Raw genomic sequence first — 16,229 nt, 5'->3', positions numbered from 1 at the left:
GGAGGGCGGCGGGAGTGGCACCTCTCCCGACGCCGATAGCGGTGATCTCGCGGCGAATCCGCCGCGGAGACCACCGTTATCGTACAGCCGACCGCCGCCTGAAGAGATGGATATCTCGGTTGTGGCAGCAGCTGCTGCCGTTACCGAGATATCCCTCTTCAAAAAATGGACGTACATCGTCGTGCGGCGGTCGGCAAGTGGTTAATAACCGAAGGCACAGAACAAACATTTCTTACCGAAGCTCCCTATGACAGTATAAGCATGTCACAAAAAAAAAAAAGGGGGGGATTGACGCCACCCTGGAAAAAAGTCAACAGGTAACAGTTTTTCAAAGTCATCTTCTAGGACAGAATAGGAATAACCCATTAGGGTAGGACCACAGCCTGCAGGACCTTCCCTGCCAAAAGACAGGTCCTGGCTGGCCAGCAGATCCAGCCTGTAATGTCATACAACGGTCTGGGAACTAGACCAGGTTGCTTCCTTCCAAATCTGGAGGGAAGATGCTCCAGACCTTTCAGCCCAAGGTGTCGATACTGCCCTGGTTGAATGAGCCTTTACGCTAGACTGTGGTGTCAAGGATGCTGCCTTGTATGCCTCTAAAGGCAGACTTCATCCACCTTGAAAGGGTATTTTTAGATTCTTTACCCGTTTGGGTCTGCGCACAATACAAAGAGGCTTGAGGAAAAACTCCATTCCTTGGTGCGCGCAATGTAAGCGATAAAACATCTGACGTCCATTTTATTAAAGGATGTCTCCTTGTTCTTCTGCTACCTGCAAAAAGGAGAAGAGATCACAATCTCCTCAGATCTATGAAAGCGGGATGGTACTTTTGGAAGAAAAGCTGGGTCTAGAGTAACTTTGTCCAAAGAATTGCAGAAAGGCTCCACGATAGAGCCTGGATCTCACCGACTCTTGTGGATACTAGTGCTATCAGAAGCACCGTCTTTAAAGGTCAATAACTTAAATCAGTAGCTCCTCTAGTGGTTCAAAAGGCACCCCACAAAAACTCTGCAGCACCAGAGATAAATCCCATGATGGGAATCTACTTGTCCTGGGAGCCCTTCTACGACCTATGGACGCAAGAAACTTCTTTTTGATTAGGGGCTCTTCTATAAGCCTCCTACTTAGGAAATTATACAAACACTGATAGTTGTACCTTGAGGGTACTAACTGCCAAGTTCAGGTCTGCACCCACCTGGAGGAAATCTAGGACTGTAGGAAACATTGGACCCAAATTTCTTTTAAGCCTGCGCCAGAAGCTGAATTTCTTCCAGATTTTATCATATATAGCATTGGTAGTCAGTTTCAGGCTACTAAAGGATCACTAGCTGAAAGCTCCTTTCTTCCCAACAGCGCCCTCTCAGAAGTTAGGCCATCAGAGAAATAGCTTAACCACTTGGGATCCGCGCTATTGCAAAATGACGGCAATAGCGCGGACCCACATTTTCGGGACTACGTCTATTGACGTAGTCCCGGTTACGAGCAGCCTGCGCGCCCCCTGAGGGGCGCGCGCGGCGCGCTCTGTGATCGGCGAGTCCGTGAGACTCGCCTGATCACCGATCCGTGTAAGGGGTCGATCCCGACCCCTTATCACGTGATCAGCTGTCAGCCAATGACAGCTGATCATGTGATAAAACGGAGCCGGTAATCGGCTAGTATTCCTCCTCGCGCTGACAGCGCGAGGAGAAAAAAAAAAAGCCGATCGCCGGCGGCCGTGTTCGGGACATCAGTCCCGATCACGGCCAGCAATTTAAAAGGACACCTGCCCCCTGCCAGTGCCCACCTGCAATAAAGTAAGTGCCCCCCTGTCAGTGCCACCCAGCAGTGCCCACAGTGCCACCCAGCAGTGCCCACAGTGCCACCCAGCAGTGCCCACAGTGCCACCCAGCAGTGCCCACAGTGCCACCCAGCAGTGCCCACAGTGCCACCCAGCAGTGCCCACAGTGCCACCCAGCAGTGCCACCCAAAATCTGCCTCAGGTGCTGCACCCCAGTGCCGCCCATCAGTGCCCAGCAGTGCCGCCCATCAGTGCCCAGCAGTGCCGCCCATCAGTGCCCAGCAGTGCCACCTATCAGAGCCACCTATCAGTGCCACCTATCAGTGCCACCTATCAGTGCCCATCAGTCCCATCTATCTGTGGTACCTATCAGTGCCCATCCGTGCCACCCATCCGTGCCACCCATCCGTGCCATCTTATCCGTGCCACCCATCCGTGCCATCTTATCTGTGCCCATCTTTGCCCATCGGTGCCGCCTTATCTGTGCCCATCGGTGCCGCCTTATCTGTGCCCATCGGTGCCGCCTTATCTGTGCCTATCAGTGCCCACCAATGCAGCCCATCAGTGCCCACCAATGCAGCCCATCAGTGCCCACCAATGCAGCCCATCAGTGCCCACCAATGCAGCCCATCAGTGCCCACCAATGCAGCCCATCAGTGCCCACCAATGCAGCCCATCAGTGCCCACCAATGCAGCCCATCAGTGCCCACCAATGCAGCCCATCAGTGCCCACCAATGCAGCCCATCAGTGCCCACCAATGCAGCCCATCAGTGCCCACCAATGCAGCCCATCAGTGCCCACCAATGCAGCCCATCAGTGCCCACCAATGCAGCCCATCAGTGCCCACCAATGCAGCCCATCAGTGCCCACCAATGCAGCCCATCAGTGCCCACCAATGCAGCCCATCAGTGCCCACCAATGCAGCCCATCAGTGCCCACCAATGCAGCCCATCAGTGCCCACCAATGCAGCCCATCAGTGCCCACCAATGCAGCCCATCAGTGCCCACCAATGCAGCCCATCAGTGCCCACCAATGCAGCCCATCAGTGCCCACCAATGCAGCCCATCAGTGCCCACCAATGCAGCCCATCAGTGCCCACCAATGCAGCCCATCAGTGCCCACCAATGCAGCCCATCAGTGCCCACCAATGCAGCCCATCAGTGCCCACCAATGCAGCCCATCAGTGCCCACCAATGCAGCCCATCAGTGCCCACCAATGCAGCCCATCAGTGCCCACCAATGCAGCCCATCAGTGCCCACCAATGCAGCCCATCAGTGCCCACCAATGCAGCCCATCAGTGCCCACCAATGCAGCCCATCAGTGCCCACCAATGCAGCCCATCAGTGCCCACCAATGCAGCCCATCAGTGCCCACCAATGCAGCCCATCAGTGCCCACCAATGCAGCCCATCAGTGCCCACCAATGCAGCCCATCAGTGCCCACCAATGCAGCCCATCAGTGCCCACCAATGCAGCCCATCAGTGCCCACCAATGCAGCCCATCAGTGCCCACCAATGCAGCCTATCAGTGCCGCCTAATCAGCGCACTTCAATGAAGGAGAAAAATGACCCGTTTGCAAAATTTTATAACAAACTATTAAAACATGATTTTTTTTTTTTTTTTTTTGCATCTTTTTTTGTTTGTTTAGCAAAAAATAAAACTCCGAGCTGTAACTAAATACCACCAAAAGAAAGCTCTATTTGTGGGAAAAAAATGATAAAAAATTCATTTGGGTACAGTGTTGTATGACCGCGCAATTGTCACTCAAAGTGCATCAGCGCTGAAAGCTGAAAATTGGTCTGGGACTGAGGGGGGTTTAAGTGCCCAGTAAGCAAGTGGTTAATTCCAGATGGTTCACCACTCCCTTACGAGCTCCTCGCTGCAGGGTAGTTTCCAGGGGTCCAAAATGCTGAGCTTTAGAAGACTTGGGAACCATGACTTTTGGCCAAAAAGGTGCCATTAGGATAACTATTGACCTCGATGACCATCTTCTGAATGACCTTTGGCATGAGAGCAAAAAAGGAGGAAAAGCGTAAACTAGATCGGCCCCCCATGGTTGGAATAAAGCATCCAGACCCAAGCTGAGGTGGTCCCCCTGGAGACAGAACTGGTCTACCTCCTTGTTCTCTACCCCCCCTTTTTTGCAAAAAGATCCATTTGATTAGACTGCTCAATTTAGGCACCACTTTGGGCCAATGTTTCCCTGCTGAGAGCATCTGCCAGAGAGTTTAGCTCCCCTTCAGGTGAACCAAAGGGAGGGATAGCAAATTCTCTTCTGATCACTGCAGGATGTCCTCTGCTATACACAAGGTGAGGAACTCTTATACCCCCCTTGTTTATATAGCTCTCGTTGTCCAAAAGGATTTGGACAGGTCTTCCCTTTACAGCTGGGCCAAAATCCCTAGTTAAAAAAAAAAAAAAAAAAAGCACTTTTTTTCTGTCCCAAACTGAAAGTATAAAGTTCTGTAGTGTACCCGGTACTGTCCTGTACCCGAACTGAATAAGGTCCATAAAGAAATAATGTTGCCACTGAAGGAGGAATGCATCCAGTCTTCCTTTCACTTGGCTATCCAAGTCACTGGGAAGCGTCTTTAGGCTGTGTGCAGGGTGGGCACAGCACTCTGCTCCCGTTTAGATGGCAATACAAGAATTCACTGACAGTGGTCACGTAGACCTCCTTCGGATCCCTGGGGAGGATAAAAAATTTCTCTTTGCTTCTTGGGAAAATGAAAGCTTTTTTTTTTTTCTCGTCTGCTGACCTCTCAGACACCAACTCCAGCTCCTTGCCAACGAGCAATTCCCCCGAGAAGGGAAGAGCACTTACTCTTAGATACCATACCCCTTTCCCAGGACTTCAGCCACATAGCCCTTCTAGCTTCATCAAGGCTGCAGATCTAGCAGAAATTTTCAGACTCCGTGGGAGGTATCCACTATATAGGCCACTGCCTTGCTGAGGGACGGAATAGCCTTCAAAATATCTTCTCAGGGAGTATATGACTCAAGAGCACAGAGCTGCTTCAGCCATAAATCCAGAGTACAGGCCACGCATGTAGTGGCCAGGGCTGGCTTAGTTAGCAAAGTAGGCCTCTCAAGCTTTCCTCATGTACCCCCTCGGCTTTCTATCCATTGGGTCCTTTAAAGAGCCTGCATCCTCAAATTAAAATTTTGTTTTCTTTGATACGTTTGAGAGGGAAGCGTCCAATCTAGTCCGAGAACCGAGAAGGTTCTAGTCCGCTTGGACTGGAGTCCTGAATATCATAAAAGGTTATGCACTGAGAGCTCTTTATCCTCTGGCTCTTCTAGCTCCAGGGTATCATATAGCTTTAAGCAATTCAGTTTCATCCGAAGGGAAGAGAAAGCTCTGGATCCTACTAGACCTAGCCTCTGATTTCTCCCTCAGAGGCTGAATCTGAAGATTCTCCCAACTCCTCCAGTACCCCCTGGTCTTGGGGAACTCATGTGGGAAGATGGCCAGACTACCTTGTACCCTTAGAGCTGGTGCCGGACGTACTAAGGCTTGGCTCTGCACCAGGATCCTGTTCCCAGAATTTAAACGTTTTACTACCTTAGGGCTGGCATCAGCTGATGGCTGCTTCCACAGTGCTGGCTCACCTGAATAGTCACCAGACACCATGCTTTGTCTGCACCCTTTTAAATGGTGGAGTGAACTAGCCAGAGCGGCGCTGTGGATACAGCGCTGCCGCCTGTGTAACATAAGGGCTTCTAACCCTGGCCAAACACCCAGGTTTCTCCTGAATGCATTAGGTGTACCAAGATGGCCACCATTAAACTTCTGGTCACATCACTTCCTGTTCTGGCGCCAGAAGTGACAGCCACAAGAGAAGGAAAGATTCTTCCTTCCTAAGCAGCAATTACTAGAAGGACCAACCAGGTCCTTAGCTCCAGACTCCACCAACAGGTATCTTCCTGAGGCTACCAAACTAGAGAGGGGGTCCCCTCAAATTTTCATTCAGACCTGCTTACCTGGTCCAAGGATGACCCAAGCACATTCCTATCCCAAGGAGTACTGCCCCTGTTTAAGGGATATGAGCACCAGGAGGCCCCTGCCACCTAGCACATAGGTCCTGTTAAAATTGTTCCCGAATAGCTGGAAGAAATACTGAGGGGCTACTGCTTGTGTCTGTACTTTTATAAATGTGGATCATGCGTTTCCTGTACTAGTAGCCCACCTGCGTAAGACATCCTGGAAGATGACTAGGGAAAAAAGGATGTAGTCCTTTTCCCAGACCTATGAGGTATATCTATATATTTAGATCTGCCTGTCCATAGGGTACCATGGACCCCCATCAGGCCCACCGGAAAAGCCCGACAGGCAGGCCCAATCTGAATGCTCATGTGGAAAAGGCCTAAGCCTTTATTTTTTTAATAAGGTCCAATCTCACTTTAGGACAACTTCTCTTAAAAGAAAGATTGTTACACAATCCATTAAATACATAATTGCAGATAAAATCTGAATTTCAAACTCAATCACATACAGGACACCATCAGAAATGCTCATCTAATTAGTTCACTACTATTCCCAGCAGTCTGTACTTACATATGTAAGGCCAGAAGGTACACCCCCCCTTTCATTGTCCGTTCCTCCGGGAAGGAAGATCAAATAACTGAGTAGGATGAGGTCACAAAAGCTGCACAAGCAGTAAACGCCACTTATTTTAAAGCTGATCTCTCAACATTTAGTGAAGTTCAACCCCTTCCCACCATCCCAGCCCTGTAACTAGATAGAAATGCTGGAAGGGTGGAGACAAGCATTCAGATCATGTGACCACTGATTGGCTATCACAGCAGTCACATGATTGAAAGCTCCCAATTGCTTTCTGTGACCAGTTTAGTTACTGTGCAGCAAGCTCTTTAAACTCTTTACTTATAGGCACATATATGTGGCCTTTCAGTGTTAAAGTTCACCTGCCAAGAAGCTGCATATTAGCATGTGGCAGGAAGGAAGTGGTTTGTTTGGTAATATTTTCCAGTTGAGCAGTTCTTTAGGTTTTTTTTTTTTTTCCAGGATTCATGGATGTGCTGCAGGCTCAGTACTGCTTTTCCCTTTAAGCCCACATGTTGCCATCCGACGGCCAATCTGCCAGACACCAAAAAAAAAAAAAAAAAAAAAACAACCTATTGGCCGCCAGGTCCGCTCCCTTACAGACTTCCCTATTTGACAAGCAGCATGTTTCTCAGGACAGGCGGAGGCCGCACATAGCCTCTTGCAAAGTGTAACGCCTCAGCTGGTGTACAGTGGCACTTTTCAGCCCGCCAACCAATAAACATACCAAAGACCGGATCACAGGTAGTACACTCCCCTCCTTTCTGTGCATTGCACCGACTGCTGCTGAGCAATCTTAATGCAGCATGCCGGCGTCTGCTAATCCCTGCCTGTCCTCCAGAGCCTGGGAGCACCAACACACTCCTTCCTGAGCCAGGTCTGTCATTGTGTCAGATCACACTACAGGCAGGATGGTTACACAGCCATGGAGGGCAGGACAGAATGAGATGCAGAGCCTACCTACCCTGAGCATCTGGTGCCCAGCCCATGGAATATAGACACAGCTTACCTAGGTGCTTGTAGGTTGTGAGAGTAACATTAAGGAATCTTTTTCGGACCAGGACCTCATTTACTTGCTCAGCAGATGCACTTTTGCTTAGTGTTGAGAGCACAACACTGCCCTTTCCTGACAAGCCCCCAATCGATGCTCATAACACTGCAAGGCCTCTCCACTCTCTGCTAGTTCCAGGAAGGGTTTTGTAAAAAAAAAAAAAAAAAATACATTTTATCAGAACAAAGATTGGGACCCCAAATTAGTCCCTTGGACAAGTAGTTCATTTTTCAAATGTTTTTTCCTACAAAGGTAACTCTTCCTGTCCTAATGTGACAATGCTCAATCACTGTTCTGCTTTTATGACCAAGACGCATGGTCACCCTAAGCTGCACCTCCGATTTGGACCAAGAGCCCCCCCCCCCCCATTATAGGTAGAATCTTTGTGTAGTACAGATATTGGTTCAGTGCACATTGCTAGAGGATAACCAGGTATTTTTCTGTACTTGCAGAAAGTTCTTTTGCGATAATATACAGACAACATCTAAAGACTGGCAAGTTGCATTTCTGGTGTTAGATTCAGATATCCTTTAACAAACATGTCTAACAAGGCATTGTGAAAGCTTCAGGCAACACTCAAACAGCCAAAATCTAAAAAAAAAAAAAAAAATTTGATTTGTGTGCCTATGTGTCAGTGTAGCGTTGGTGCACACTTACTATGTGTTCTCCTCGCAGTCCGGTCAAAAAGACCGCCCTGAGGAGAATGACATCACTTCCTCCCTGCCTGCCTGTGTTTACACTACACAGGCAGGGGAAGCTTCTCATTCGCCAGGAGCAATCGAGGGGGGGTGGCCAGAAACCAACGGCCATCCCCTCATCCCGGATCGCTCCTGAAGCGAAATGGACCGCCACAGCCAGCGGGAGGGGGTCCGATCAGACCCCCCCCACCCGCTGGAAGGCAAGCACGTACATGTACGCGCTTGTGCCAGTCGGTGCCATTGTGCCGATGTACATTGACATGCGGCAGTCCTTAAGTGGTTAACTTAAGTATACTGGCAGTGCTGTCCCAGGAGACTGGGGGTCTCCTGGGAGTGCAGGTGGGCTGTGTACTGTGCACATTTAATTTTAGTTGACAAAAACAATGGCTAAAACTAAAATGCCATTTTAGTCCCAAGACTAAAACTAAATCGAAACTTGCTGCCAAAATTAATACTGCTGCAGGCATCATACAGATCTTTTTTCAGCCAGTGATTCCCTCAAATGTAAAAGCCATGTGAGCAGCTGTTTAGCCACTTGATTGTTCGCTGCTTTTGTGCGATCGGGGAGCCTGAGAATGAGTACACTGGCGGTTTACCAACTCTATGACCCTCGGAGGCCGGAAGCAATGCCATTACCTCAGCAACCTCTGGCAGATGTAAACACTGCTATTTTTCGCTGGAAAGCCTGAGAAATATATATATTTTATCTCGGCTTTCCAGCATAGGAGGAAAGATGTGGAGCCTTATAGAGCGCAGATCTCACAGTAAAGAGGACCCTATTACTATTACAAGGGATGTTTACATTCCTGGTATTAAAAAAAAAAAAAAAAGTGATCAAAAAGAATAGATTGAACCACTTCCAGCCCAAGGCCTTCATATGATGTCCTTGACTTTCAGATATCCTCTTTTTCAGCCAGCAAATCTGTGCACCATGAGAACGATCATAGCAGCAGTCCAGCTGGTAGATCGTTGGGACATCACCCCTTCCCGCTGCCCTCCAGGGCTTCTGAGGGGTCTCCCGTTCCATTAGGGACCCGCAGAAATAATCAGCCGCCGCTGGATGATGAACAGTGGATTTCCAGTGACCAGAAGGTCACCAGTCATCTCAATGACCGTTGGACATGTAAACAAAGCCGTGATTGCGGCCAGAAAGCGTGGGATTGGGAATTTTTTTTTTTATCTCATGCTTTCCAGCCTGAAGGAGAGATGTGGGGTCTTAGCAACTCTCCATAAAGAGGACCTGTTACACACCATTCCTTGTAATAGGAATAAAAGTGAAAAAAAAAGTAAAATAAGCAATACAATTGAAAGTGCCCGTGTCCCTGGTAGCACACGCAAGAGCTGCCCACATATGTAAAACGCTATTCAAACCATACGTGAGGTGTCACATGCGTTAGAGCGAGAGCAACAATTCTAGCACTAGACCTCCACCTGTAAAAAATTTGGAAACAGAACAAGTGTTTGAAAAATTACTATGCGACATAAAAGGTTACAACGACCGCCATTTTATTCCCTAGACCAGTGATGGTGAACCTTGGCACCCCAGATATTTTGGAACTATATTTCCCATGATGCTCATGCACTCTGCAGTATAGCTGATCATGGGAAATGTAGTTCCAAGTAGGGCTGAAACAACTAATCGATTAATCGACAACTAATCGATTATGAAATTAATCGATTACTATTTTCATAATCGAATAATCGGCCACTAACATAATGGGGTTAACAAAAAACTAAAATTAGCCCTTTATAGTACAAAAAGAGCAAATCGCTACTGTAAATATTACTCACTGTCCCATAGTAAAAAAATTAACCCCTTACAGTAGCGATTATTTGCTCTTTTTGTACTAATTTTATAACCCCATTTTGTTACTAAACATCTCAGGCCTGGGTCACACCTGTTTTTTGGTGCTTTCTTGCAGAAACGCACTACAGTTCATTTACATGGTTTCCTATGGGACACGTTCACATTCATGATTTTTTCAGCGGCTGCGTATTTGGAAAAGACAAGGACTTTTTTTTTAACGCAAAACTGTGGTATTTCGTTTTTTTGGTTCAATATACTTCAATGGAGAAGCTGCAGAAAAGCATGTAATGCGTTTTTGCTGCAATTTGTGTTTTTCTAATCTGTCCAACAACAATTTGGCCAAAAAAATATGTAAAAATGCAAATTGCAGCAAACTTTTTTTTTTAGGTTATTAACCGAATATTCGATTAATCGAAACAATAATCGGCCAACTAATCGATTATGAAAATAATCGTTAGTTGCAGCCCTAGTTCCAAGACATCCGGGGTGCCAAGGTTCGCCATCACTGCCCTAGACTCTCTGCTAAAAGCATGTTTGGGGGGTTCTCAGTAATTTTCAAGGAAAAAAAAAAAAACACACACACACACTTCTTACATATAAGAGAGGAGTGCCAGAATAGGCCTGCTATGGAAGTGGTTACATTTTATTTTCTCCCCCAAAAAAAATACTGCACAAATACCATAAAAAAGGCAATGACTGTCATGATAGAGAGATATACATGTCTAATATAGATCATACTAGCTCATTATGAAATACTTACACTAGAATAAGGTGTCAGCATCTGATCCTGTCATCGCCAAGGGAGCTGACATGTTACCCTTGGCATGTCTTCCGGGTTTGCGGCTCCGGCGCTGTGACATGCATGGGAGTCTTCTTTCCGGCAATGTCCAGCGTGACATGAGCAGCTGCATGCAAAGTGAATATCTCCTAAACCATACAATTTTAGGAGAAATTCATTTTACCTACAGATAAGCCTAATTTTTTTAAAGGCTCCTGCACAGCATTGCTCAGCAGTCCTGCAGACTCAGGATAGCGGTCAGCCTGTACCGTGGATAGGGGCAGACAGTTACCCCGAAAGCAGGAAGGTCAAAGGACTATCAGGATGCTCCTCATCGCCTTCGTAATTCACTGAGAAATACAAGCCATTAGCTGCAATGGCCGATGGTACTTGTAGTCTACTCACAGAAAACTGAACGTCACGGGTCAGGAGTATAAATATACCATGCGAGGTGCAGATGAAACCGGAACAGTCAACATGTTCCAAAGGTGACCTTATCCCTTAAAGTGCTTGTAAACCCTTACAAACCACTTTGACCTACAGGTAAGCCTAGATTAAGGCTTACCTGTAGGTCCAAGAAATATCTCCCAAACCTATACGGTTTAGGAGATATTTGCCCGAAGACGGGCATCGCTATCTACTGCGCATGCTCCGTAGACAGCGGCGCGCAGGCGCACTGAGCGGGGCATCGATGACGAAGATGCCACGCGTCTCGGCTCCCATGCGCGGGAGTAACGTCATCGCTGCTCCGGCAAATCACAGCGCCGGAGCAGCGAGACCCACCAAGAAGATGGACGCTCGGAACTACAGGGGACAGCGGTGACTTCACTGGCTCCTGTGTCAGGTAAGTGACACATAGTGGACTACTACACGATGCATAGTAGTCCATTATGCTTTGCAGGGAATGAAAGGAAGTAAACTCATCAGGGTTCACTTCCTCTTTAAAGCCCACCACACACCCCAATCTGCTTTACATCTACCAACTATTATCTAGTGCAAGAGCCTGCCTGATCATATGGTTCAGGTTTGCCCCCTCATTACACAGCTGTGTTAAAACTGAAGGTGGTTGTATCGTCAGCATTAGGCTGACCATACACTGTACAACCCTCTTTAGCTTCACCACAGCTACATAATGGAGGACAAACCTGAACCACCTGATACCTCTTTAGCCAATCAGGCAAACCCAAACACTACACAGTTGATGGTAGATGCAAGGCTAGGCTCACACTTATACATGCATTTGCACATCAGTCAACCCATCTCAATGGTCATATGTACCCACAAGTGACACAGGGAAAAAGTCACTGACTTTTTTTTTTAAACATGCTGCATGGAACCACATGGTTTTTCACAAAGTGCAGGCATTTTGCCTACAGGTCAGGAATGCATGTGCCCTCAAACAGCACACATGTAAATGCAGGCTTTAGGCGGTTATAAAGGATCAAGGTTTTTAACATTTATGCATGAAAGGGGAAAAAAAAAAACCCTGTGAGCAGAACACCCCCCCCCCCTCCCCCTACTTACCTGAGCTCCCTCTCAATCCAGTGATATGCACAACTACTAGTGATGGGAAGTTCGGATCTTTAAAATGAATCGGTTCATTTCGAACTGCTCACTGAAATGAACCGATTCAATGAATCGGTTCTTCGGTTCACTTGCTGAGTCTACTGACAAGCAAGTGAACCGAAGCTCTGATTCAACCTTCTTAAATGAGTAGAATCAGAAGACTGATTCACACAGAAGGTTGGCAGGTCCTGGTAATGTTTACTTTGATTTAGTTCATCTGCGCAGAGCACAATTGTTGTCAATTGACAATTATTCCATTGTTGTCAGATTAGCGCAGTGTCATGCATTTTGGTGATACACAAACAGCTGTGTTAGGCTGGGTTCACACTTGTGCGATGCGGGAACCCTGCGATTCCACGACGGGTTCCTGCATCGCACCCAACTCGCACGACAGTTCACAACGACATATGCGAACTGCTGGGGAGTGTCATGCAATGTTAATTGCACCCCCATTTCAGTTCGCATGTCGCACTGCGAAGTGTCAGTTTGGACATGAATCGGATCGCATGAGTGCTATGCGATCCGATTCTGGTGCGGACCAAAAAAAGGGTCCTGTGCGAGTTTAGTCCGAATGCGATACGATTTCAACCATACTATCTGTATTGCTGAAATCGCATTGCATGGACATCGCCTGTGATTTGCACTGCAGTGCAAATCGCATGCGATTTTGCACTATGCTGCAGTGTGAACCGGCCCTGAGCCTAGGTTTCCGCAAATTTGATGGATAGCAATGTTACCTGTGAAGTTGCCCCAGAATGCAGTTCACATGCACACAAACCCCGCTTTTCATTTAGGCTCTGTTTCCACTTGTGCAACTTGTCCTGCGACTTGGGAATGCAAAGTTGCATGACAAGAAGTACCCGATTTCCAATGAGTACCATTCATATCTGTGCGACTTCAAGTCACAGCGACTTCAAAGTAGTCCCTGCACTACTTTGGTCCCATTGTAATGTGACTTGAGGTCCATAAACCTCCAGAATACACAGGCATGGCTTCAAGTCGCGGCATAATCGTGCAACTTTCTGGCTTTTCAGGCTAACGCAGCCTGAAAGTTGCACAATTCTGCCTCAATTTTGATGCGACTTTAAAGCAATGCCTGTGTATTCCGGAGGTCTATGGATCTCAAGTTGCATCAAAGTGGGACCAAAGTAGTGCAGGGACTACTTTGAAGTCGCACAGATATGAATAATACTCATTGGAAATCATAGAGTACAAAGTCGCAGGACAAGTTGCACAAGTGGAAATGGAGCCTAAATGAAAAGTGGGTTTTTGTGCATGTGAACTGCATTCTGATGGGCCAACTTCACAGTTAACATTGCTAGCCATCAGATTTTCCCATAGTCTTTACAGCGCATGCGCAGGAATGATGATCAGATTTTACTACCACTACCATGGGCGAAGTACCCCTGGTAGTAAAATCCAATCGTTAAGGCTATTTTCACACTTGTGCGACTTGAAAGTCAAGTGCTTTTGCCATGATTTTTGCCATGACTTGAAGCAATGTTTGTGTAATCTTGAGGTCTCTGCCACAAGTCGCATCAAAGTCAGACAAAAGTAGTACAAAAACTACTTTGAAGTCGCACAGATATGAACTGAACTCGTTGGAAATCATGGGGTGTGACTTGTCATGTGACTTTGCAGTCTCAAGTCGCAGGACAAGTCGCATGAGTGTGAAAGGTCCTTAGGCTGTCCGTACCACCTGATCACTGCTGCTACTTCATTGGTTTAGTGTATTGTTTTACTGGTGGTGACTCGTGGTTCTTTCAGTGTACTGGGTTCTAAAAACTGATACGATTCTTTAACTCGGTAACTTGTACGATTCTTTAACTCGGTGTACTGTTCGATTCTTTAACTCGGTAACTTGTACGATTCTTTAACTCGGTGTACTGTGTACTCCTGGCTCTTGTTTTAAGTTTGTATCCAGTTCCTGAGTGTCACTGTGCTTTGAGTCAGCTGATTGGTTGCAGGGAGGGGCCGAGCTCTCTCACTCTAGGATCATATTACCACTGCCAGCTCTGCTGCTCTGCTATGTACTGAGTGCAGAGTGAACTGTTTCAAACGAATCAGTTCACTGAAAAGAATCGATTCATCCAGTTCACTAAAAAGAACCGGTTCAAAAGAACGATTCGTTCATGAACTGGACATCACTAACAACTACCACAGATGTCTTGGAACGCTTCCCCTTTGGCTCCCACTGCTGCCAATCACTGCCAGTGAGCCAATGAGGAGAGGGGATGCAGCTGTGAATGGACACGCAGAGCCGTGGCTCGGGAGCCAGACTGCTTGGGTGCCCCCGGAGCAATCTGTTTCTATGGTGAGAGGAGGAGGGAGGGCCCAGAAAAGGAGGATCATGGCTGCTCTGTGCAAAACCAACTGCACAGAGGGGGCAACTGATCGGGACGGCCTGATGTGCCACTTTTTGGGGGTGGGCAGATATCCTCTTTATAGAGGCAACCAGATCCCACTTCCTCCCAGGGCTCCTGGAAGTTGACCTATCCTCTCCCCCCATCCATCTTCTGGGACATGTCACAGGTTGCCCAGCCATTTCCAGTGCGGAGCACTGCTCTCACATGCACAGTGCGTGCCTGGCTGCCAAGCCACAGCCGGGCGCCCACAGTTATAATGCTGGCGCTGCAGAGAGGAAGGGTGAGAGGCGTGGGGCTTCATTCACCCACATGACTGGACAGGTGAATGTCTGCCTAAATTATTAAAAGGCAACAGCTACACTTTCTGCAGCTACTGATTTTTAAATGGGTGTAACTCTGCTTTTAAAAAGGAGACTGTACAGTGTATGGTCAACCTTATATTAACACAGACTTTACAACCTGATCATACACTCTCCATTAGATCTACCAAGAACTAGGCGCTGCACAGGCCTGCCTGATCGGAGATTGAATGGGCTGTTTAGGCCGGGCCTCATTAGCTCGTTTTGAATCTAAATCAGATTGGACAATGCGCTTCAGCATCAATCCGGTTGCAGTATATTGCATCAGATTGTAGATCACGTAGGTCCGATTTATACTCCTACAGAAATGAGACAATGTGTGGGGCTCTGCTGTGTGGTGGGTGATCGGTGGTAGGTTGGGGCCTGTAGTGCGGGCGGTGCGGGTTCCCGGGCTGTGTGCAGACAATGGCGCCCAGTGCGGCCTATGGGGATGGCGGGAAGTAAGGCGCCCCCGAGCTTTCCTTCTCAGCGTCCCCGCAGAGCCGACCGAGGGAAGGTTTCCCGCTCACAGACCTCCCCCCTCCCTCCTTCTAGGTGCCGCCATTTCCCCTCTTCTAACACCTACTTCTTCATGCCGTTGGAATGGCTCTCCTCCGCCATGCTGGCGTCACACTGGTCGTCGCACTCGCTGTTGTTGTCGCTGCCATTATTGAGGGCGTCCTGGGAGTCCTGCTGGTCGATGTCCGCCATGGTACCGCTGTGGAATGTCTTCCGTTCAATGCCGCCGTCCGCGAGGAAAGAGATCACAAGGCCGCGACGCCTCTTCTTCACCGGGGGGGCGTGATCACGGGGAAGTCTCGCGAGAGCTCAGTTCCCTCCCACCGGCCTGCCTTTCATGCAACTTTATTATCAGCGGAAGGGGCGAACACTGAGCGGGACAATAGAGTGTGGGTGGGGGAGGGCTTTGTTTCCTCGAGAGCTTGCAGCACTTGGCTGTACAAAGATGGAGAAATGTTCCCTGGTTACAGTGTACTACATAATCGCATGCTGCGTTCATAAAGGCTCCACCTTGTTCAACAGCAAGGCGCCTTACAGAGCAGTCAGAGCCCATCCACACCAGTCCCTCAGAGACAAGGCCATGTACCTCATACACACCAGTCCCACAGAGACAAGGCCGTGTACCTCATACACACCAGTCCCTCAGAGACAAGGCCGTGTACCTCATACACACCAGTCCCACAGAGACAAGGCCGTGTACCTCATACACACCAGTCCCTCAGAGACAAGGCCGTGTACCTCATACACACCAGTCCCTCAGAG

At 48.1% G+C, this 16,229-nt stretch overlaps 1 protein-coding gene across 1 annotated transcript in view; it reads right to left on the bottom strand.

Moving 5' to 3' along the window:
- Positions 1-15,766, bottom strand: part of MYEF2 (myelin expression factor 2) — a 33,946-nt gene extending 18,180 nt beyond the window's left edge. Inside the window, exon 1 of the mRNA XM_077469575.1 lies at positions 15,535-15,766. Within this exon, the coding sequence (XP_077325701.1) occupies positions 15,535-15,659 (125 nt within the window). The 5' untranslated portion in view covers positions 15,660-15,766. The remainder of the gene's footprint in view (positions 1-15,534) is intronic.
- Between the last annotated feature and the right edge of the window lie 463 nt (positions 15,767-16,229).

This window comes from Lithobates pipiens, unplaced genomic scaffold, assembly GCF_037356315.1.
Source record: "Lithobates pipiens isolate NorthernLeopardFrog02 unplaced genomic scaffold, aLitPip1_a1.2 Scaffold_8, whole genome shotgun sequence".
Lineage (NCBI taxonomy): Eukaryota > Metazoa > Chordata > Amphibia > Anura > Ranidae > Lithobates > Lithobates pipiens.
Note: the sequence above shows the minus strand (reverse complement) of the source record. Positions and strands in the feature narration are given on the sequence as shown.